Source organism: Sebastes fasciatus, chromosome 18 (assembly GCF_043250625.1).
Source record: "Sebastes fasciatus isolate fSebFas1 chromosome 18, fSebFas1.pri, whole genome shotgun sequence".
NCBI classification, from domain to species: Eukaryota; Metazoa; Chordata; class Actinopteri; order Perciformes; family Sebastidae; genus Sebastes; species Sebastes fasciatus.
This window is the reverse complement of record NC_133812.1, coordinates 15,721,180-15,745,322: the sequence shown is the minus strand read 5'-3', so window position 1 is coordinate 15,745,322 and position 24,143 is coordinate 15,721,180. Positions and strand designations below refer to the sequence as shown.

General features: G+C 37.6%; 2 protein-coding genes across 6 annotated transcripts in view; one reads left to right on the top strand and one right to left on the bottom strand.

Moving 5' to 3' along the window:
* Positions 1-503: 503 nt before the first annotated feature.
* LOC141756498 (prospero homeobox protein 1-like) lies at positions 504-7,732 on the top strand. Its single transcript, XM_074616255.1, has 4 exons — positions 504-1,802; positions 2,790-2,891; positions 3,386-3,580; positions 7,565-7,732. Exons 1-4 carry the CDS (start codon positions 504-506, stop codon positions 7,730-7,732), a joined length of 1,764 nt encoding a protein of 587 aa, XP_074472356.1.
* The window catches only part of ylpm1 (YLP motif containing 1), a 31,673-nt gene continuing 10,898 nt past the window's right edge, over positions 3,369-24,143 (bottom strand). For 2 of the 5 annotated variants that reach the window (XM_074616250.1, XM_074616248.1), the window contains 17 exons: positions 23,327-23,450; positions 22,686-22,827; positions 22,504-22,593; positions 22,220-22,400; positions 22,091-22,114; positions 21,788-21,978; positions 20,870-21,012; positions 20,713-20,775; positions 20,443-20,562; positions 20,127-20,303; positions 19,958-20,041; positions 19,766-19,849; positions 19,491-19,565; positions 13,333-13,384; positions 12,653-12,774; positions 11,194-11,379; positions 10,512-10,650 (listed from right to left, as the gene is read on the bottom strand). In XM_074616250.1, coding sequence (XP_074472351.1) covers positions 11,233-11,379; positions 12,653-12,774; positions 13,333-13,384; positions 19,491-19,565; positions 19,766-19,849; positions 19,958-20,041; positions 20,127-20,303; positions 20,443-20,562; positions 20,713-20,775; positions 20,870-21,012; positions 21,788-21,978; positions 22,091-22,114; positions 22,220-22,400; positions 22,504-22,593; positions 22,686-22,827; positions 23,327-23,450 — 1,819 coding nt within the window. In that variant the 3' untranslated portion in view covers positions 10,512-10,650; positions 11,194-11,232. Of the gene's footprint in view, positions 3,513-10,321; positions 10,651-11,193; positions 11,380-12,652; positions 12,775-13,332; positions 13,385-19,490; positions 19,566-19,765; positions 19,850-19,957; positions 20,042-20,126; positions 20,304-20,442; positions 20,563-20,712; positions 20,776-20,869; positions 21,013-21,787; positions 21,979-22,090; positions 22,115-22,219; positions 22,401-22,503; positions 22,594-22,685; positions 22,828-23,326; positions 23,451-24,143 lie in introns of those variants that run through there. The other 3 variants (XM_074616249.1, XM_074616253.1, XM_074616252.1) reach the window with 3 other exon arrangements.

The following is a 24,143-nucleotide window of genomic DNA, read 5'->3' as shown; positions in this document are numbered from 1 at the left end:
TCCTGTTTTTTTGGAGGGGCTCTCAGCTGGACCACTACAAATACTTGAGTCACTCCTCCTGCAAGCTCCAGACCTGCAGCCTCCTCGGCTCCTTTTCCACAGGCAACAGGTGGGTTTGTAGCTATACTATTATATGCATGTGCTCCTTATTTTCTATTATATCAACCTAGAATGTAAAATGTTTATCTCAACCTTTGAATCAAGTCTGAAATTTACAACTAAAAAGTGAGAAAACAACTTCAAATAATTGAAAAATGTTGTCTTGATATTTCTTTTAATTCTCTTTCATCTGGACAATATTTTTTATTGTGGTTTCATATTTTAAAGTTGTATTTCAGTTTACTTGAATTAAATAAATAGCCAGAAAAAAATATTTTATTTTATTAGGATTCATTTGTAAGGCAATTCATTTTCAATTTCTTACAACACCTGCATTATATAATTATTACTAATGATTTTTTTTCCCACTGCTGTCTCTCTCTCTTTTTTTTAACCCAACAAGCATGAATCCAAGCGTTTGGAGCAAAGGTATGTATTCCTCCAGCAGCATTTGCCTTGACGGCTACACTGCAGAGCATCTCTCCGTACTTTCAGATGTGTCAGGTGTTTCTATGTCCTTACACAAAGACAGTGAGGACACAAAAATGCTACCGGCAAGTGTTTATTACAGCAGCGGTGATGCTGCCTCAAATGTAGAGCTCAATCCATCTAGAGACAACACTGCTGGACATTTACCCACGAGGAGGCACCCATCTCCTGCAGCCACTTCTTGTGGTCCCCATGAGTGGAGCTTAAACAGTGGCCATAGAGCCAAGCGTGCCAGAGTAGAGAACATCATCAAAGGCATGACCGGCTCTCCTGGTATGCACTGCACAGAGGGGTCAGACGGCATGCAGGAAAATGAAAGGAGTCAAGATCAGGAGCTCGTGGGAAGGAGTGGATCTGGCAGCCAGACGACAAGGAAGCAGCTTGAGAGTCAGTATCATCACCTCAGACAGCTCAGGACAAGGTTCAACCATGTGGATGGAGTCACTGACACTGTAGACTGTAGTAAGGAGGAGAAACATCCCACCTGGGACGATTCTCACAGGGACGAATTTACAGATTCATACAGTGAGTTTCTGAGCAGCTCAAGTAGGAAACATCAAGGATGGAAGAAGGTGAAGCTGATGAACTACTTCCACTCCAAATCTGAGAGAATAAAGCTGATGGCAGATGTTTTAAAGTACGAACTGTCCAGAGCGGTCAGCAGGAGCGTTGACTCTATTTTCAAAAGCATGCCGCTTCTACAGACGTTGCCAAACAATGAGGAAAACGCAGACACTGATGTGCCTCTTCAGCCATCAGTTGGTAAAGAGGGTAAATTAGGAGTTTCCTGTTGTGGTAATGCAGAAGTCCCAGATGTTCAAACCGAAGCTCTGTCTCTTGTTGTGGAGAAGCCTCGACTGGAAAGAGCCGACAAGTTCATCCTCCAGTCCAGATCAAGAGCTCCCCATCGTCCCAAATCTCCAGTCCCCTTCTGTCTTGACACACCACTGCGTGAAGATCAGCTGTCAGAGAAGAGTCACGACACCCTCAGGTGCTTGCGAGATGGATGCCCCGAAATTAGTCGAGCAAAGTTTGAGAGGTTTGACGCACACTGGAATCCGGTAAAAGTGAGGTCAAAGGTCAACTCCAGATGTGTTAGAAGCCCACAGACTGTGTCAGTGTCAGTGGATCCCATGCTGTTGGAAAGCCTGCGTCTCCCTCATGTCAAGATTGAGTCTGATTGCCTGATGAAGAACAACCTGTACATGCTGAATGTATCCTTTACAAATTATTATATTGATATTGATCATTTATTATGTGTTCTCGTGGCTTTAAGAAGCAATCAATCTCTTCCTTTGCTTATTTGAGGCAAGACACACCAGGCAAAAACATTGTTGCATGGTCAATTTTGCTTCCATAACATGTCTTCTTTCAGACTAGTGGAAAGAAAACATCCAAAATACACATTTAGGTGTTTATTTTACAACTTTATCTGTTTGCGTCAGTAGATTTCTCCTAAATTCCTAAACCTAAAGTTAGCATTAAATGATGCCTCATTTGTATATTTAAACATAACATTACAGAAAACTTGTAATATAAAAAATAATTGTCTTAATGTAAGTTATCAACTGGGGAAGTTTCATGGTGATATCTATTATTTAAATGTCTTACAAAATGTATGGCATTTTACAATCCATATCTTTAAAGGCTCAAAATGATTTTTTTCCCTCATACTCTGAGCCAGAAATCTCCACTTCAGTAGCTCTTATTTACATACACCAAACTTTCCAGTTTCTTTCCTATCTACATTCTGAAGGTTTTTACAGAGGGGTTTGTTCATATACCAATAATAGCCTGATTTATAGAACATTTTATTCATAAAAACATGACAAAAATAGATTTTCTTTATGGCTGTTGACAGTATTTTCTGATTTATGAGTGAGAAAAAGAGATATCCAAAATCCTCTGTAAAAACCTTTGACTCTAATATGTCAACAAAATGAAACAATAATTTTGAATCTGGCTTTATCCAATGTTCAGATTTCTGTTCTGGAAATGAGTGAAAATTAGCACATATTTTATAAGATAGCATTATTTACATATTTAAACATAACATTTCAGAAAACGTGTAATTGCAGACAACTGCAGTCTCTCCATTGAGTTGTAATGATTTCTTGGAGACAATCATCATTCACAAAGACAAGTCCTACTGTTTCTTATGTCTAGGATGTGTGTTTGACCTTTAACACTGGTGCGTTTAGGAGGGTCTGACCACAAATCACCTGAAGAAAGCAAAGCTCATGTTCTTCTACACTCGCTACCCGAGCTCACTGGTCCTGAAGTTGTGTTTCCATGATGTGCAGGTGAGGAAATACATGCAATATTGAGAATAATTCTTCCAAAAATGTGTGTAATTTTAACGGACTTTATTTACAAAAAATTACGTACTTTTACTGTAAAAAAAACAAACAGAAAGTTGCATTTAAGCAGACATATTTCCTGCTGTTCTGAGAGAAAATCTTCAACCTAAATCATAAAGCAGTCTGAACATTTCTATGGTTTTCAATGTGCGGCATGTTTAATGATCCCAAACCAGTTTTATTCTTTCAAAATGCATCTTCTGTCAACACAGAATAAAGAATCAGTTCCAGACAAGTTAATACTTTGTTTTTTTATTTGTGAACGTGTAAAAATGGCAATACAGAAATATGGTAAAATACAGTTTATTCATATTTTCTTTATATTTTTAATATATTAATAGCAGCTTCTCTGTCACATAAAGACAAATTAATTACAATATATCAACACACACACACACTGATCATCTCACTTACCTGTCTCCCTGTTTCGTCCTCAGTTCACGCGCTGCATCACCTCTCAGCTCATCAAGTGGTTCAGTAACTTCAGGGAGTTTTTCTACATCCAGATGGAGAAGTTCGCCCGGCACGCTCTCATAGAAGGAGTGGCCGACGTCAGAGGTCTGACTGTGGGGAGAGAATCAGAACTTTTCAGAGCTCTCAACGTGCACTACAACAAGGCCAACGACTTCCAGGTAAACTGAGACTACACTATAATTCTTAATGGACAAAATACTGGTGATATCTTACTGATATCATACACATTTGCCACTTATTATGTTATTTATGATGTTTTTCTTTTACATTTTATTATGAAAATATATGGTTCGAAGTCCTAGACATCCTAGACTCAACGAATTGTCAAGAAAAACAAAAGAAAAATAGACATTTTAAAATGATATACTAAACAGATCACCAAATCATTGGTTATAATTTACATGTTTCAGAGACTACATTCAAATTATGAATTTTATTTGTGATATTTTGTTATGCATTGAGAGCTTCCATTGAGGCTCATTTTGATTATGTGCAGTCCAACACATGATTTAGTTCTGTTAGATGTGTGTTGCACTTTATATTTCTCAAGTCTCAAAGCTTCATTTTCTGATCTGTCCACTTCGCTGCATCCCCTTATTTGTAACTGGTTTAGATTATAGTGGCTTTACAAGATTAATTTAAGTGTTCCTAATATTTTGTAAGTTATATAATACACATATAGTTAAAGTAAATTGCTTCAGTAATGTCTGTGACTGTAAATACAGAGGTAAAAAAATAACTCAAAGGCATGCTTCATTATAGAAAGAGCTCACACATGTAAACACATGTCTACTATATACATATATATATATGTTAATGCACATCAGATCATTCCAAGATGATGCACAGGTGAACACGCAGATACTCAAACAGTTTTATCACAAAAAAGGCACAATATTGAACACTGAGGATGCAGAAGGTAGAGAAGGCGGCTCAGGAAACCAGCGCTTCATGATTAGATACATTTTTTTGTTTCTTCACCCAGTTTCTAACAGTAGTGAACCCACATTAATATTAATATGAGGAAAACCTTCATACATTGTTTTTTTTTTAGTCTAATATAACTTCATAAAAAGCCATAGGTTATTAGGTCGTCCCTACATTAGTGAACACTATACTCATATATGCATACAGTCACTATAATTAGCATATTCTCCTTATTGTGGGGATTTATAACACAGTTAAATAGTGTTCATGTTTATATGCATATTGACCATAACTGGTCAGTCAAGATATTAACCAGCCTAAATGTGTACTCCTCCACACAGACTGCTACATATTTAGTAATATACTGTAGCTTTAAAACTAATTCTACTAACTAGAACAACTACTATACAATACAGCAGTGAGAAGTATGTAGTATGAGTTTTCGAAGAAGTGAAGGAGACTAAAAACTTAATATGATCTTAAATGAAGATTTGCTGCAAAAATGAACATTTGTGAATTTCATAATTTATAAGAGTAAGTGCCATCACAATGAACTGCGGGTTAATACATGTAATGAGTATTGCAGACTATAATGCATGACTCAGCCTATTAACTAAAGACGCATACTGTGAAGTCTGTATTACAATGAGAATTTTGTGTCAATATTTTTTTATGTGTAAAGTTTGAATAGTAACAAATTTCATTTTTGGAGATTTTCAGTAATTTGGCAAGTTGTTTTTATGTTTAGAATATTATTTACATTTATTAAAGACCTCTTTAATACCACACAGAATGCAATTTAATACCTGTTTCATGATCATACCGGCTAAAGTATGATTGAAAACAAGTAGGGATGATATGGCCTAAAATGATTTAGTATTATTTATATATATAGATTTTTTTTTCAATTTTTCCCAGCACCTTATAAATATAATTCCAGATGATACAATTAACTAATTCTGTGTTGATTAAATTGGAGCCAGATAAGCGGCAAAAAATGGATATGAATAGATTATCCAATTAAAAATGATGAAATAATTGAAGTTGCTAAAATCAACACTCCATTATGAGTCAATGAGCACCACAAAAAAAAAAGAATAAACAGCCTCCTGCTTCGTTTTAAACTTTTGGTTTACATCTCAGATTAAAAAAACATCTTACAAGCATTTAAATATTTAAGACTTTGTAATTTAAATGTAAGACTTTTTTCCGATCGAACTGAATTCAATGTTTTTTTTAGGACTGTTTGTGTTCGAGACCTGCTAACATTTTGGACACAATTCAAAATGTACTAGTAGTAGTGAAAATGGAAATCATTATTTGATTACACCCAGCTTGAAGTGTCAAGGATCCCAGGAAAAAAACAATTCTACAAAAGAGCATAGTCTGTATATAAAGATGGATGACGCGTCTCCACTTCCTCCCCCTGTACAGAAGTGAAGCTAAAATATCCCGGATACCAATCGTGAGTCGAGCACGGCCGCAGCTTGTCAGCGAGAGAGACTCACAGCTGTCATTCATGATGCCTCACCCCTTTTTTATAACATCAAATAACTAATTAAAACCAAACTTATCAGAAAAATGAACTCTTGAACATACATCAGTGTGATAAGAACTACCGAAAATGAAAGAAACCATCTTTGGGAAAAATGTATTTGGTGTGTACTTTGACTTTTTAGTTTGGCCCATGTCCCATCCGCTAACATGGAGGGGCGGGCTTTATAGCCCAACTGCAGCCAACCACCAGGGGGCAATTGAGATGTTTTGGCTTCACTTTTGGGGAGCTGTCATGTCGTCCATCTTTATATACAGTCTATAACTTGAAATAATTGCAATTTGGCGCAATGCTTTTCATATTTGAATTATTAGAATATTGTCAACCATAAAGCAGGATTAATCCTTGAAATTTAAATGGCTTTTGCATGTTCATTTCCAAATTGTCAGAGCATGTGCATAAAGATATATGAAAATTAAAATTGATTATTACATTTTAATTTCACTTGTGACTTAAATGCATGCATTTGAAAATTAAATGTCAAACGGCTTTTCCATTTTCATATTGTCAAAGAATACCCATGCTAGTAGTGAAAATGAAAACTCATTATTGAATTTAATTTTTTTTTATTTTGATCCAATTAATACAAATGTAAGTGGGAATTGAAACCAAATGCTTCCATAATTAAAGGCATACATTTAAAAAAAACAAAAAACGTTGATTCTAATTTAAATGGTCATCAACCCGGACCCTACTTTCCCAACTTTTGAGGTTGGTCCAGTATTAAGGGATAACGCTGTAGCCAGCAGCTGTGAAACTGGAGCCGCGAGACTCTTTCCATAATGTCAGACACTTATAACAATCTAAGCCTGTCATGGCGAAAACAAACACTTTTAGTGGACGTAAATGACGGTGCCAGCTTGCCCCAATAGGATCACATTGCAGCCTGTGAGCAGCTACAGTGCTCTCCCTCAATACTGGACCAATTTCAGAAATTGTTACTGTAACTATTAGTTAGTCAGTTAGACACAAAAACATGAGAAAATAGAGTCCAGGTAAAATACCAAAGTTACCCTTTAATATGGGTTTCCTTAAATATAGGTTTAAACCGCTTTTAAGAACTGAAAAATCCAGGTACATGCCAAATAGTCAATTAAATCAAGCTACCTGAGCTAGGAATATGATATAGATTCTATCAGCCAATATTAGCTCATTGCATATATATCGGTATCTGCCTCTAGTTTTCAGGGAGGACTGCCATATTCATAAGCAGGGATACTTTCGGAATTTGCACGTCATAAAACAATATTAAGAACATTATAAACAATTTTAGGCCATATTATTTAGCCTCAACAGATTTTCTTTTCTGAAAGTGTGCAGGATAACTGTGTAAGACCCCTAAAGTGGCTAGAGTAGTGATTCCAGCTGAGCATTTACATCACTAGTACAGTTAAGACAAACATTTGTATAGGTTTAATAAATCAGAACACAACAAAAAAAACTGAAGGTGCACATTAAAAAGTAATAAAAGCAGAGTCAGGCTGCTGTGTGTACAGTAGTTGATGCAGTTATTGATCATTTCAACCGGTTTAATATTGTTTTTAATTAACAGTTTGCTATGTTTTGACTTGTTACTTACCTTGATTTTCCAGGCCTGATTCTGATTATGTAAAATATAAACAGTATGTGTGTAAAAGGATCTCAATGTTTTTAATCACAGGTTCCTGACAGATTCTTGGAGGTTACCGAGATTACACTGAGAGAATTTTACATTGCCATTTCAATGGGCAAAGATCGTGATCCATCGTGGAAGAAAGCAATCTACAAGGTGATCTGTAAACTGGACAGTGACGTACCAGCTGAGTTCAAAAGTCATCCCTCTGGATGAGAACAAACCAGAAGACATCCTGTGCCACAGTGGTTACTGTCTCAATGTGGACTTACTCGTGCCTTGATTAGCAAACTATTTGGTTTTTAATGAAGAGCATGCTATAATAGTAAAATAGGTGAGTGACTTCCAATCATCACACATTTGGCAGACTGATGTCTGAGTTTATCAAAAGCTTTACTGGCTGTTTTTGTTGCATCATGAGGTCGTTTGACATAATTAGCATTTTTACTATATCAACCATATTACATAGCAATAACATATATTTTGTATTGTATTGATTGTGAAATACATTTTCTGGTTTAAGAAGCATTCTTCTTTAATAAGCACAAAAGTTCCACACCACATGAGAAAAAACAATTTAATATTCAGCAGAGCTCATTATTATCATTCGGTATGCATGTACAGGATATATAAAATGGATATTACATGAATTCTTAAAAAAAAAAAAAAACAGTCCTTACAAACTTAATTGTTGAAATAGCAGTGTTTCTGTGTCTCTTCTATACTTACCATGAAGATCCATCCATCCACTTTCCAAATGATACACTCTGGCTGTCTGTGGGTAAATCAAACATGCTCTTCATCTGTGGTTCGGTCATAATTGATGATCCTTGTTTTGTCTTCAGTCACTCCCATAATAGCGTTGATAATCCAGATGAAAATTCCTCATGAGTGAAAATTCTGGACCATTTGCTTCACAAGTTTAAAGTTTGTAAATGTAAAAATGTATCTTAAAAACGGAAAACACCTGCTTACATATTAACCATGATAAATGGTTAATTTAATTTCTTTAAATGCCGATATGCAGTGTGCACATAGGCATTTGAAAACTCAACATCATGCAATATAACTACACCAAATTCCAGTACAGATTAAGTGTGCTACTGTATTGAAAATGTATTGAACTACGCAGTCAGAGCAGATATTTGGGGTAAAACACCATCTTTCTTCACTTCCACAGATACATGTGCAGCCAGTTCTCAGCTTGTTTCAAAGTTTAACTGACTTGTGAGACAGATACAAATAAAAGCACTTCATTTGCATTGTTATTTCTCACTTGAATTCATATTATGGTTAATAGTGGGCTTTGATAACGTGCATTAGTGATCCAATGTGGTACAAATACACTTCATATCTTGACTTTTGGTGTAAAAAAATGTGTTAAAACAATGGAAAGATTTTTGAATTTTAAATTCAAATGAGACATAAAAATAAAATACTTTTCTGGTCATGAAAAGCCACTGTGGGCTCGACTTGTCATTGAAGAAACCAGGCTTTAACCACCCCAATGTTCCCAGTATTTCTGACTTTACTTCCCCGTCATTCACCATGACAAATTTTCGCATCTTTGGAAATTGAGAGTTGTTGACAACTTTGAGGTCATCTAATATAATTTACTATTAAAACACACAATCATGCACTTAAATTACACGTCATCTTCTGACACTAACAAACCCATTCAAGCCACAAAGTTGAGTCAAAGAAAACGCTGCAACAAGCACATACTGTATTTCACAAAAAATTTAACTATGTCTGATTTAAAATTCTTAGGACTTTTAGGAAAATTGGCAACTTCTTGTGCAATTACTTCGTACTATTTCTTTTTAAACAATTTAAATAAAAATAAAAACTAAGACAAGGAGAAAATGGCAAATAAACCACCATTAAGGGACTGTGGGAGGAAACCCACAGAGCTGCAAAACTGTCAAAGGGTGCAATAAATTTGCATATGTTCTTTTTGCCTCGATGTGTGAATTCTCTAAAGGCCCTGATACACCAGTGCCAGTTTGGGGCCGTCGGTGAGCATCTGTCTAGTCTGCCCGTGCCCGAGTTTTTACGGCCGATTCAGCATGTTGAATCGGCGGCGGAGCTCGTCAGTGAGAGAAATCACTCCGATTGGCTGTTCAGCTTTAACAAATCAGTGCACAAGAAGAGAAACGGAATTGAGGAAAACAAACCAACGAGTACAGTCAAGAGGAAAAACACAGAAGGCGCTTTCAAATTTTCATCTTCGTCTCATCTGATCATTCCAATACACAGATATTTTCACAACGACATGGCCGTCTTGAATGAAGCTAAGTGGTGAGTGAGAGTGGTGTGAAAATGGTCGACAAACACTGCTTTGTTTCATGTATGTGTCATAACAACGGCTTGTATATCCGCCCGCCTCGGTCTTCCGGTTTCCCTTTTTGAATGACGAATACAGACTACTGCTATTTGCTGGTTATGGAGTTATTTCATCAGAACCTACGTGCAAACTGGCTGTCGGCTGTGGTTATTGCGGTGCGTTCAAGTGCAACTTGTTGGCCAAGACAAAGAAAACGCGAGGCGACGCAACAATCGGCATTCATCGCCGCTAATTCTTTGATGTCGGGTTGGTGTGTCTGGGCCTTTAAATCTGAGCGTACGTAAGCCAACATAGACATGAGAGAGAAAAAAATGTCACAGGGGCTAAAAAAGTGAAATCAGACAGATGTAAATAATCATTCTTCAGCCACACTGATTCATTTCGAGCACATTTTGCTTTACTGAAACATTTTGGGCCTCTTGTTCGTCAAGCCCTCCTGCAAGAAAGACTCCCCCAGGTTGGTAATTTTGTGAAAGTTTATTGTGTTTTTTCAGTATGCATGGACCAAGAAACATAGCTACAGGTAAGCAGAACAGAAAGCATGAAGAGTATAAAACAGCGAAGTCTGAATACAGAATACGGGACCAGAAGAAGCACAGAGTTATAATCTACAAATTGATCAGCGAATAACCAGAGTGCCTGTTTAAAAATAATAATAAGAAACCTATACTGTATCCTTATCCATGAAATAATGAATACGAATTTCATAACCACTGGTGGTATCGACACCTCGACGAATCTCTTGTTTCACCACAAGTAAGCTTCAGTGTTTTCACATTCTGGAGACCTGCAGAAAAAAAGAAATCACTGATAATTTGGACAAAAACTAATTTGTTTGTGATCAAGTTAAACTTTTATATGTGATAATTAGACAATTCTTTCCCCGATAAATTTGAGTTTTGTAAATTCAGTTATATTCAGACATTCTGATAACACTTTACCTTTATGCAGAATATTTTGACAACTGTATTTGTATCCTTATAGAAGGCACTGCATGTGTTTTTAATCAAAAATATATGGTGTAATCACACTTAGTGTAATTCATATTTTATTCACTATTTACTGCACTTAAGCAATATTAAGAATTATAAAGACAAGCCTTTTTAAAGCTGGAAAAAAGATGAAATAAGACTTCCATTCACTTGCATTTAATCAACAATTGATCTATAAAGTACATTTTTAATGGAGGGCATGTAATAAGAAAAGGCCTTAAACATGTCCTCATTAAATGTTATAAATATGATACTAATAACCATTTTGTATTTTCAAAACAGATATGATTATACTTTTAACAGCCATCCTAACTACATTATACAAAGGAGTAACATACCTTTCAATGAAGGGGGGAAAGGGAGACAAGATAATCTTCTTAGAAATACTTGGTACGGTTGAGAGCTCTTTGTGCCAGCGCTCCGCTCTCATCCGTTATTCTCTCCCAGTCCGTTTGACCCACCACAAAGCCGATAGCGCGCTTTCGATCCGCTTCCTTCTGCTCTTCCAGATCAGCCCATCGAACCTTGACAAAACAACGTTGTGTTATGACCAGGGAGTGAGCGTCATTTAAGATAAATCAGTTACATATTTAACAATTAATATTAGGGCTGGGCGATATGGCCGAAATCTTCTATCCTGATATATTTAATTTCATATCTCGATAACGATATATATCGCGACAGAGCATGTTTTCTGGTAATTCAATAAATAAATAGTCATTATGAAATAATCCCATGGTAAAGCCTATTTTTGTATACTCCTGTGTGAATTAAATACATAAAAAATGAAAAGTACTGAGTATTTTCTCATTTTAGGAACTTGAAATAAATAAAGAGGGATGCCCAGGTGGCTCACCTGGTAGAGCAGGTGCCCCATGTACCAAGGTTGAGTCCTTACCACAGCAGCCCAGGTTTGAATCCAACCCGTGGCCCTTTGCCAGCCCGTTCTCATTTCTAGGGCATTAATACTGAGTCTTTGTCACGTCGTTACCGCTTTGGCGGCAGTATGAAACGCATCGGGCGTTCCATTAACTGTAATGTGAATCCATCTGCGGCAACAGTAAACGCTCCGAGAAAGTGCGCCAGGAGTGTGGTGACGTAGTTTAAAGAGTGAAAGAGACACAACAGGCGGGTTGGAGGGGAGGTGGATGGGTAGAACAAACACAAGGCTTCCATCCAGGAGACCGCTGTTTGTGTCCTGTGTGTTCATGTTACACTCAACTGTTCATTCGTATCCCATGTTAACAATGTTCTTTCCTAGATCTAACTATAGTGGTTTTGACGCCAAAGGGTGTGATGGCCAAGGGGCGTGACGCCAAGGGTGAGAACGTGTTGCCCTTTTATTTATTTTTTATTTAACCTTTATTTAACCAGGAGTAAAAAACTCATTGAGATTAAAAATCTCTTTTCCAAGAGTGTCCTGGCCATGATAGGCAGCAGCACAGTTACACGGTTGCTCGCCCTTGCTGCCCATCGTCCCCTCTCTCTCCCCTTTCCAGTCTAAATGTCCCGTCTATCAAATAAAGGCAAAAACAGAAAAGAATAAATAAATAAATATACGACGTGCCTATATTGCGACAGAAACGATATAGAAAAAATATATACAAATAGACATTATTATATCGTTTTGACGATATATATCATCATATCGCCCAGCCCTATTTAATATCACAATAAATGGTGTTCCAAAACTGAAAACAACCTTGGATTTTTAAATTCAATATTTTACCTCATTGGCAAACAAATACATTTTAAGATGACCAAATCAACTTATTGTAGAGCAGCGAGGCAATTTACCCTTTTCTTTCCTGGCTGCGACATGCGCGTGGCATAGTCGTCTGGCAGCTGAAGGTAGTCCTCCAGGTCTTCCATGTCTTCACGTTTCCTCTTCCCACCGCCCCCCAGACCGTCCAACTTGTCTGTATAAATGGAAGATCGCTGTCCTGGTCAGTTCTGCCCTCCGATGAAAGCTTTAAACTCATCATCCTAACGTCAGCTAGCCAATCGGTACTATCTGTTTTAGCAGTGTCCTACACAGTCACATACAATAACCAAGTGCAATCACATCAACACTACTAGAGGAGGGTTTCTTATTCACTTTCACCCTTCATTTGGCTGGCTTGAGATTTGTAGAAATTATGACCATGTTTACGTTTAAATGGATATTGAGTTGAAAAATATAAAATAACTATATGGCAAAGGAGGCACACTCTGCACATTTTGGCCGTATATGCAGAACCTTATCTTCTCATTCACCCAAGTATAGAGATGTTTTCTTCAGATGAAAACAAAAGTGGGCATTATTTAAGCGTGTTCAACTTGAAGCATCTCCCAATCACATGACACGTTGTTGCCATGTTGTGTGCACAGATGCACAGCCACAAACATTATGAATAAAACCCATGTTGTCAGCCTTACAGAGGTCAAACATCAGGTGGTCAGTCAGAAAATAAAGACTAACAAAAAGGAGTACCTACCAAGTCTCGCCTCGGACGTGTCCATCTCCCATTTGCTTTTTGGAATGTAGCCCTAAATTATATAAAGAAACACTTCAATGGTTAAACATTTGGGTGACACGGGGAGAGGGAGAGAGAAAGAAGGGGGTGGCTGAAAAGAGAGCAGACTGGTTTATCAGAAAAGACAACAAAGACAACAGAAGGATGAGACTGCGTGAGGACTTATCTAGTTAAGACATATAATGTAACAGTGGCATGCAAATATTTTGATCTTGCAAGTTGAGAGAAAGACTAAGGCTTTGTTCTTGGCTACACGCAAAAGAAAAGTAAGAATGGACAACAGCTGTGCTTTGGAGAACACAGATTCTGTTGCCAAAGTGCTTTTCTTTTAAAAAATGAAGCAAAACAAGCACTTCAGTCTCCAATCAGGTAGTTCGCCTGAGTGAGCTCATGATCATGTGCTCAACACAGTTTACATTACAAAGAACAATGTGTCCGAGTCCGCAGCGCTGCAGCTCAAGCTTATACACAAATATTAGTGTTGACTAAACATGAAAATGTTCCTGGTCAAATCCTCCTCAGCTGTCAAATTACATTTGGCTGGCTAGCACTAGCCAGTTCCTAAGTAAGAAGACAATCTGAAGACCTAATTGACGCTGCAATGTGAAATTTGAGATGTCAACTACACCAAATTGCCTTTTTTTTTTTTAGGACTTTACAATATATTCAAAATAAGTGCAATGAATCCGTGCAGGATAGGTTGTTAATCTTGGACGGCTAACATGCTCCAATTTTGAGAGCAAAGCAACACAAGAGTCACAATCATGAGCAGCATGTCAGTGTCTGGTACGGTGCATCTTTTAAAGAGATGGCACCTTTTTTTTCTCCAGCTGAGATGATGTTAATTTAAGGCAGTGGTTCCCAAACTAGGGGGCGGAACCCCTAAGGGGGTCCAGAGTTATAAAATGGGGGCGCGGCAAGGCTAAATATTAATGATGCATGGTTCCTTGAAAATATTTTTTAACTACTAAAGGGGGGCCCTGCAGGAAAGGTTTGGGAACCACTGATTTAAGGAACAAGCAAAACCCTTTTCCTTCCCTGAGTAATATGACAGATGAAAAAGCCTTGGCAACATGTGATTAAATAAAATGAGTAAAGCTGATTGTAGTTGCATCTGTGGCCCATTTCTGTCAAAATGTTATGATTTAAGTTGGTTTCATAGGTCCATTAACACATTTAGGTACAATTTTTGTCTCGATTTGTTTCGATTTTTTTTTATTGACACAGTTTTTGTCCCTACATACCTGCTTTCTTTGTAAAAGTTTTGTTCCGTGTCTTTCTAAAACCTTTTTATTCTTACTATAACAACATTAATATACCCCTGGAACTCTGGATCTAAAAATATATTCACAGACTAGAGTATTAGGTAAGTCGTTTAATTACACATGAGATATGTAATTTTTAAATATATTTAAATTTATGCATTTATATATTTGTGTTTGTGCTGTGTTTTTTATTTTTTGGTTTGGTTTTCTTTATATTTTAGGATGTAATTCACATCGGTCAAAATATATATTTTCGTACCCATTTTAATGTTTGCATAAAAATGAACACAGGTGTTTTCTATCATTTTTTCTGATTAGACCTCTGCTCAGGTATAAGATGGGCGAAGCTTTACTAGACACTACATTGACCAGGAACACAGTCTGTGCTCAGTCCTGACAGAAGTCTAACCAGACATACTGAGTGAAAACGCCTGTGTGGGTGTGTAGGAGTTTTAAAAAAGTCTATATTTTTATTTGGTATATATTTAAGGCGCATATAATAATTGTAATTTTTTTTGTAACAATGTTCAAAGTGTTTAAAGCTATGCTGAATATACCAGTTTTGCTCCGTTTGTTATGATTATGCACATGTGGGACGACAAAAAAAAACAAAAACATGAATGATAAAAATATGCTGCTGGAAATTCAACCTCCAGCAGCATCTGCTCAGGTTTAATCCAAGTTCAGGCGCTCTGGATTCCAGAGTTTAACTGTATAAACTGAAGCTTGATGATTGAAGCTGAAGAAAGGAGGCAACCTGTTGCTTTACAAGACAACAGACTCAAAGGTCTGTTTGGATTATTCATGAATAGATTATACACATAGAAGACACATTGCCTCTCTACAAACTTTCACTGAAAAATACTCAGATTTAAAAAAGAATAACTACTTTCAGGTTAAATATCCAGCTTGTAGTGCCAAGTAGGAGCTGCTGCATGCTCTGTCCACACACTGTGCAGTAAAGCACCTCACAGTGCGCTCCTGAGCAACACAACATCACCATTGGATGTGGTCGCAGGTGCAACAAGCAACATCTGACCACATCCAACTGTGGTGCCGGGTGTGGTAAATAAAAATTGCTATTACATACTGTATATTACCAGTGGAATGATGGTGCTAAAGCAGAGTGATGCCCGGGCCACACAACAATGCGTCATGCTACCTTGCTGAACTGAGCCTTTTCTTCCTACATAGTTTGCGTTACATAATGGCCATTTCATTTAATTATAAATGTCATTAATATTTATTTTAGACAGAAAAAGTTGAAGAAGTGTGTGCTCATTTAAATAATAATAATAATCCACAGTTACAAGCTGATACTCTATTCATTTATGGAGCATTGCATTTTCCACAATGCTGTCCTGCAAATATTTCAGAATAAAAGCCTTGTATTAACAAATGAAGGGATTCTGTTCACAGAAAAACACTAGCTGGCTTTCATATTGAAATGGAAACAGGAAGTGTTCAATTAAAAATACCCTTTTTTTCATATCTGTGCCATATTCTACAGATAGACATTGAAAGTTTTAGTAATGTTGCTAGTATGATGTCAATAGAGTGTCAAAAGATCATTTTCGCTGTCTATTTTTTCTGTGAACTGCAAACACTTTAAAGATTCTTTATATATTTAACAGTTATTTTTCCAAATATTTTCAGTCACTTTTCAAAAATATCCACCGCACAGCACTTTAAAGCTGGTTTGCCTTTTACTCACGATATTTCCGTCTTCCAAAACAGAGGTGAAGAACACCAGGAGCAAACTAATACTAATACTTACTAGTTGAGTTTTCATTAAAACTAAATTAGGACTGGTGTGTTAACTGCATGTCAAATTAATTAGAGCACACCAAGGCCCTTTTAAAATGAAAAGGCTTAAACAGAGTCTGGCGCAGTGCCCTCTCCACATAAAACACACACATTACATTACATCACTTCCGGCAAACTTCACGGAGCGCAACGAGGGCAAAACAGCACCACAGATCTGTTTTAAACAAATATTCTCTGGTCAAGCTCTGCTAAAAACACAAAAACACAGAATCTGTCAGCACGTTAGCATGTTGTTCACGAGCCTGTTTGTAACCGGTAGGCTACCGACAACGTTATCTTCACTTCAACTGACTTTAGCAGTTCAGACAACAGACACTCGAATGTCCTGCTGTTATTACAGACGTGTGAACGAACCACAGACATGTTCATGGACTCACAGCGGCGGTCCGCTGTAGTTCATGACGGTGCGCCGCTGCAGAATGAATATAGGGGAAACACTGGAGTGGATATCTGCTGTTATTTTCAGCATCAGGCCCACTGGCCTGTACAATTATAAGGGAAACACTGCTTGATAAATGCAGTTCAAATACAGAGACACAGAGTGAAATTTGAGGACTATTTATAATCAGTAACTTTGGTTTGTTGTAAATGTTTCTTGATTTCAGCCACAATAGTTTATCTACGATGCCAGGAAAGATTTACAACAAAAGAAGAAATCAACACTTTTTATACAATCTAAAACAATTCATTTTTTAATTAAATAATATATATTTGTTGGCTTTTTCTTGACCTTTGATAACAGGCCACAAGACCTCTGCATTTACTGCTGTGTTATTATCAGGAATTCGAACACTGGAGGTGCTAGAAAACCCTCACAAGGGCTTTGGGGGCATAATTGTCATTACCATTTTTATTTAAATCTATATATCTGTATATGAATAAAAACTGTAATGGCTTCAGTAATCAAACCCAGCAGACTTCAAAGTCTCACCCAGTGTGATTCAAGTTTTAGACCAGCAGTTCAGACAGTTAGAGTTTAGTTTAAGATTTGTGTGGCCGTGATTTCAGCCTTACAATCAAAATGAAACGGAGCGTTGGGAGACAACAACTAACTGGCTCTGATTTTAATAATGATCAAAACAGCTTTACATTTTAATTCAATGGCCCGAGAAACAATCTAAATCTCTAGTTCTTAGTCTCTAGTTACCACAAATTAAAGAAAATTATATGTCAAAATTCACAGTGGACTTTTACAAAACAAATTGTTTACACACATTATAGTCATGTCGAGGTCAATTTATGAAATCTAGTTATGTTTATATAAAGTGGTTTCCAAATAATAAAGCATATAATAAACATGACAGACCGTCATGTGCAGTGAGGAGCTTCAGTATGTGATTTTAAGCAAGAATGGTCTACTAAGCCAATCTCTCATGATCCTAGAGCATCTTCATATCTTGCCTCATGGCACTGCTGGAACCCTAACGGGATAAATCTCATCTTTCAGATTTCTTCTTCAAGTTGTTCTTTGTCTCTAACAACTCCTGAAATGACATATTTGTCTCTTTAGCTGCTAAATGCTCCACTATGTTCACCAGCTAGTCGCCAACTGTGTCTGATGTTTGCTGCTGAGCAGGGAGTGTACAGTGGGTTATAAGAGAACAGTGAGAGTGGACCAAAACAGTAACAGCTGAACAATGAGCTGAAACTTACTATAATGCTCCGTAAAGCTGAGGGTTGAGCTACAGATTTGGTTCATCACTACGAGCGACCCCTTTCACATTGTCATATTAGTTTCCATTTGCATTTGATACATTGTTATTGTATAAATATTATCGATTATAGCCGCTTTAACTTAAAGCAGATTTGTTGTTAAGCGTTTGATTATTGTGCATCCGAGGCCGTTGGCTTATTGTTTCTGCTGTTTTTCTTCTTCTTCCTTCTTATGAAAATGACTTTCATGATCACAAATTCCTGAACTTTTGCCCCACAATCCGGTTTGGTCCCAAGCTTTGTATATACTCCATATGGGGACAAACACCTTGAAGGTGGTACCATAGGAAACATTTACATTTCTAAACTTTTAGAATCTGTTACTACACACACAACTGAAGAGAATATTTCACTGAAACCGAGTGGATATTAGAAAGTTCATCACTGGTGTTATCAACACCAGTACAGGTAATACTTTTTTTTAATATTTTGTTCAAATATTCACCAGAATAGTTATACATCTTTAGAGCTGGATAAATAATTATATTATCTGCTTTGAAAATGTATCAAAATCTGAGCTCAAAACATTATATAGATTATAAATGCTACTGTAAATATTTTCCTTCATGACAAAGGCATAATTTACCTCATCTTTGTCCAACTCATTTGGAAGACAAATAAACGTAATTTATCTATTTTAAAATCTACAATTTTTTTGCGAATTCATAATAAAAATGAATGAAAAATGTAATTATAAGACATGCAGCGTTAAGATTATAAGAGCGTTTTGCACAACAATAAATTTGAAAACAGATACAAAAAAACATGTTTTCATTTTCCCCTTGTTTTTTCAACCCTGATTTTTTCGATTAAAATTAAATTTCTGTCTTATTCCTTTGAATAAAAACCTGAACTCAGCAGAATCTCATCCGCAATGATGGAGGCTGAAAATTGGGAACACTTTTCCTGATGGTGGTACTTGAGCAACAATATGACTTTTAAAACTTTTTTGAAAAACATGTGAGGTTGACAATTATTATTTTAAATGTAACTGTCCATCAATGAAATGTTAGAAAATGCTCAAAAAACAAAACCATAAAACAACTAAACAGGAAGCCTTGCAACTGCTCCTTTAGTTAATGGACTGTTGAACCTATCATTTTACTTTAGAACTGATACTACAGTATTTTGACTGTATCTGTACTTTGTATCTCGCTCCCTTATAGTATCTCTGTTCTGCTCTGGTCTTCCTCGTACATTACTACATAATAAATTAAACTACTGGATAAGCTTTATGTGGTAGATGGAAATACAAATAAGTGGAAATGATTCTGAAAACTATGTGGCTATAAATGTAAGCTTTTCATGTCCTACCATATCACCCTCTTCTTCCTCCTCTCTCTTGGGCTCCTTGGGCTCGTCATCGGGATTGAAGTCTTCCATTTCAACCTAATAACACACAAGCACATGTTAGTTTAGCTCAGGTACTGAGGGAGGACTCTAGACGAATCTGGGGAAATACCGGAAGTAAACGAGTCGCCATTACAGCGGTGGCATCTCCATACAATACGCACATGTTTGAATGCAAGCTGGCAATTGTCAGATTTGTTTATAATATTATGAGAACTGTCACATCTTAAAGACCTCACCTCCTCTATAGCAGCATCCTGTAGCAGCGACCGGACATCCAAGCGCACCATATGACGTGGCGAAGTCTCCCAGTTGTTGGACATCTGTGTACAGAATGCTCCATTAAGAAGTGTAATCTATATGTATGAGCTTTAGTGGACATCATACTCTTATTACAAATGTATCAGAGACAGTTATTTGATATTACAGACCTTCAATATATCCTTAAGCGTGCGCCCATGGACGTTTCTCTTTGCACATGTCTGAGTGTCTGCAGTGATTTCAGCGAGATACACCTTGAAATATGAAAAACAAAACCTCTTTAGCACAGGGCCGAGTGGGGAAAAACTAATTTCAGAGTTATTCATGAACACAACTCACCTCAAAGCCTTTCGTTTTAGCGGCGCTCCAGAATTGATCAAAATGTTTAACCCTGTCGTTAATAGTGTCTAAAATGATGAAGGGGAAAAAGCCGTCATCTAGAGTTTTCTTGAACGTTTTAAGCATGCTGTTCCGGTAGGTGTCCTCCATCTCTGGCTCAAACTCGTACTCAAGAACCTGCAAGACAGATTTGTTTTGGATTACATTGTTTATGTTTACAATAACATCTGCCAGTTGATACTGCTCACTGATGCTGAATTTGATCTCCAACTGCATATTTTAGCACCACTTTGTTATTGTTGCATTTCAGACTCACCTTGTTTTTGACCCTTCTCCCCGTGTCTGGGTCTTTCTGGACTTTCTCAACCTCCGTCATGAAATAATCGTCCAAAACGAGAACTCTTGGAGGCGCACCGCCACAGTCGACTTCCTTATCCTTAATAACGTCAACAAGATTAAAAAACAAAGTTTTCATGTTTTGGTTTGCTTTGTTTCAAAATGCAATAATATTTGTTGTCAAAAAACATATTTTTGGGAAAGACATATAAACTGGCTCTATGAGTGTTGTTGCTGTGACTCCACTCACCCGAATGAGCTTTGCAACATGGCTTTTTCCGCTTCCCGGAAGCCCTCTCATTATGATGACAATCTGTTAAAATAGATCACATAAATGAGTACTTGATATTACACAACTAACAATGTGATATTTTTACATCAAGAAACATTGCAGCAGTAATTAGTACCCTTTCAGGACGAGATGATCTGCCGGGTGGTTTGAGGATATCGTCGATATTCTTGATTTCTGGCTTCCTCTCGACCCGTGGGGGTGGCTGTGGCGGAGGTGGTGCAGCAGCAGGCCCTCGGTCTTCTGGATAACTTCTTCTGTCTATTGTATGATATTCATTGCACTTAAAGTATTTCTCTAAATGGCATTATTTTGTTCTCATTAGAGATTTACTTCACAGCCGAATAGATTGTCATCAGGCCATTAAATATTTTGAATTTTCGGTCGCTATTAGCACCATAGATGTGTGTCATTTGGGGTCTACTACACCTAATATTCACAAGGTAGATCACAGAAAGACGGTATAAAAAAACACACAACAGCGACCTCTAGCGACCGTAGTAATTATGAAAGTAACAGAAGTAGATTCCAGGCGCTGTAGTATTGACAGCGTGCAACTCACTATGAGAGGGAGGCTAGGGTTCACATCCCGTGTGAAACCAAAAACATGTAGTTGTCTTTGTGTTCACAAGCATTAAGTTTTACTTTCACTTTTAAAACGGAGCTATTTTAAGCCAAAACACAATGTTTTTACCTAAAACTAACTAAATGTTTTTGTTGTTTAAACCTAAAGAAGCCGCTTTGTTTGTGTTCAAAACGTAACGTTTCACTCAGTTTTACAACATGTTAGAACGTGTTGCTTTTAAGTTTCATTTTCACTTTTACAACGTAGTAGGCCCCTAATGACCCACATCTATGGTGCTTATAGCGACCTTATAACACCTATGTTTACAACGCCTATTTAACGGCCTGAAAACAGTTGAATTGGGTGCACTTTAAGTAATTCAGAAATAAACTGGTATTGAAGTGAAATTCTGCCAAACACAGCTGACGTATGTGAGAACACGTCTGTTAACAGATGTGGGATTGTACATACCGTAAGGTGAGGAGTTGTGTCCGTAACGCTCAGGCCCACTGCGGTCGAGTCCGGTGCGTTCGTACGGAGGTCTATCATAGCCAGGCCTTCCATAATGTTCATCTCGATCACGGCTGTCACTTCGATCCCTCTCTCGAAGATCCCGTTCTCTCTCCCGGTATCCGGAACGTGAAGGAGGTGCCAGTGGAGATCTACACAGAGAAGCAGCATTGTTAAGTTTTGTTTCGTCAACAGAATTTCTTGATTCAAACTGGCACACACTGACGACTAATCACAATGTATTAACACAATGTGATATAGTACCTTTCTTCAACCATGGACTGTGTGCTTGAATCAAAAACAAACAGATAGGAAACAATATTACATATGTACGGAAGTAGCACACCTCCCCAGTTTGGAAAAAAAGGTGTCAGAGCCACCGAGTAATGTTACCTCTCATCTCTCTCTCGTGGGGGATAGCGCTCCCTCTCATATCTTTCTCTTTCATATTCAGGTGGCAGCTTTTCTCTGTATAATTCTCTCTCTCTGCTGTACTCCCGACGGTCCAAGTAAGGGTCTGATCGTCTTTCATAATATGGGTCTCTGCTGTAAGGATCTCTGGGACCAAGAGGTTCTAGGAGAATGAAATAGTTCATCAATGAACAACGGTTAGAAAATTGCAAAAGCAAGCTGTATTTGAGGTAGAGAAAGAAAAGCTTTACAGTGCTGAGACTCACCTTTTTCATAGCCCCTGTCTGATTGCACTGGGTCAGGCCTCAACACAATTCTCTCACCATAAGACATGCGCTCAACGGTGGCTCCAGTCTCTGAAACATTGAGTTTTAATGTCACCAACAAAGTCCAGAAACTGGCTTCATCTGTTAAAATGGTCAAATATGTTCATGTTTGCTGCTCATACCGTGCCCATGCCCATAATCCACAGTCTTTGGAATCAATGAAGGTTTGGGTGCAGAGAGAGATGATTGGTAATCTGTGGCAGCAGGCTTAGTATCCCAAGACACAGGTTCTTTTGCAGCGGACTGTGCAGCTGCAGTCATGCCCTACGGATGACAGATTTAATATGTTGATCAAACAGTTAAATACAAAATGACAAAGTAAAAATATAATTTAAAAAAAGAATTTGTGAAAAGTGTAAAAGTCTGCCTAGTGTCCTCGCCACGTTGCTCCTTTCATGCCACATGACTGTTTTGAAAAGGGCTGACTTGTGGGTACCCGTTTTTTCCTTCCTGTTTCTTGTTATTTAGCCTCATTTGCGACAAGATAGTATGACATAGTACCAATGGATTCCTTAGGGTTTCTAGTTTCATATGATTTCAGTATCTCCACTCTAGCTTTAAAACTGAGCCCTCTACAACCTAAAAATCACAAGTTGCGTTAATACATTAAAGAAATTAGTGTTTTGTTTTCACAAATTTGCGTTAATGCGTTATCGCGTTAACTTTGACAGCCCTAGTTTGGACCAACATAACCAGTGATCTTGCCATTCTTACAGCAATGTCCTCGTACTAATGAGGCAAAGTGTTGGTAAACATAAATTACCTTGAGAACATTCCTGATGTCTTGTGGGATCTCCAAACCAAGAAGACCAGCAGGAAGCTCAGGCAGGATGTCAGCTGGTGCAGGCTTAGGTTCAGTACCACATGTCTTCCCCTCCTGCAATTCCCTGTAGTCCCAAAAGAATGGAAGTTATGTTCACCTAAAAGTTCCCCGAAGTCCATTTGACCGTTAAGTAAAGTAGGTCATATAGTAGCAAAATGGCAGGGCTGCAACTAAAATAAAACAGCCTTCTGCTTCAATCATGGCAGGGTGCGGGCCGAACTTGTTCATGATTTGAACACCACAAATAATATTCCATTCACCTCCACTGTTTCATTCACACATATTGAGGTGAGAGGTCAAGGGACCCCTTTGAAAATGGCCATGCCAGTTTTTACTTGACAAAATGTATTGTAACTTTGGTTCGTTATTTACCATTCTTCTCGACATGCATGGATTTTTAAGAGGTTAATTAAAATCCGATACAGCGTTTTGTCGAATTGATACAGTATTGCAAAAAATAAGTGTATCGATATTTTCTTACACCCCTAATGGATTTGTTGTCGCAATGTAGCATTATCAGGGAAAAAATAGGGTGCATCCCCAGAAAGTTTACTGCGTCCCAAACACATTTTATATCCCCGCTGGAACGACGGGACTCCGTTAGTCTCGAGCTCTGACGGTACCTGCGGTATTGTAGAAAAACAAGTACCGTCACGTTTTCTGAATTTTGGCATCGACTTGGTAACAAAGTATTGTAACTCGCGACATCCCTAGAGGTGGTCAAAACCTAGGCAAAGTGTAGTGTGATCCTAACATA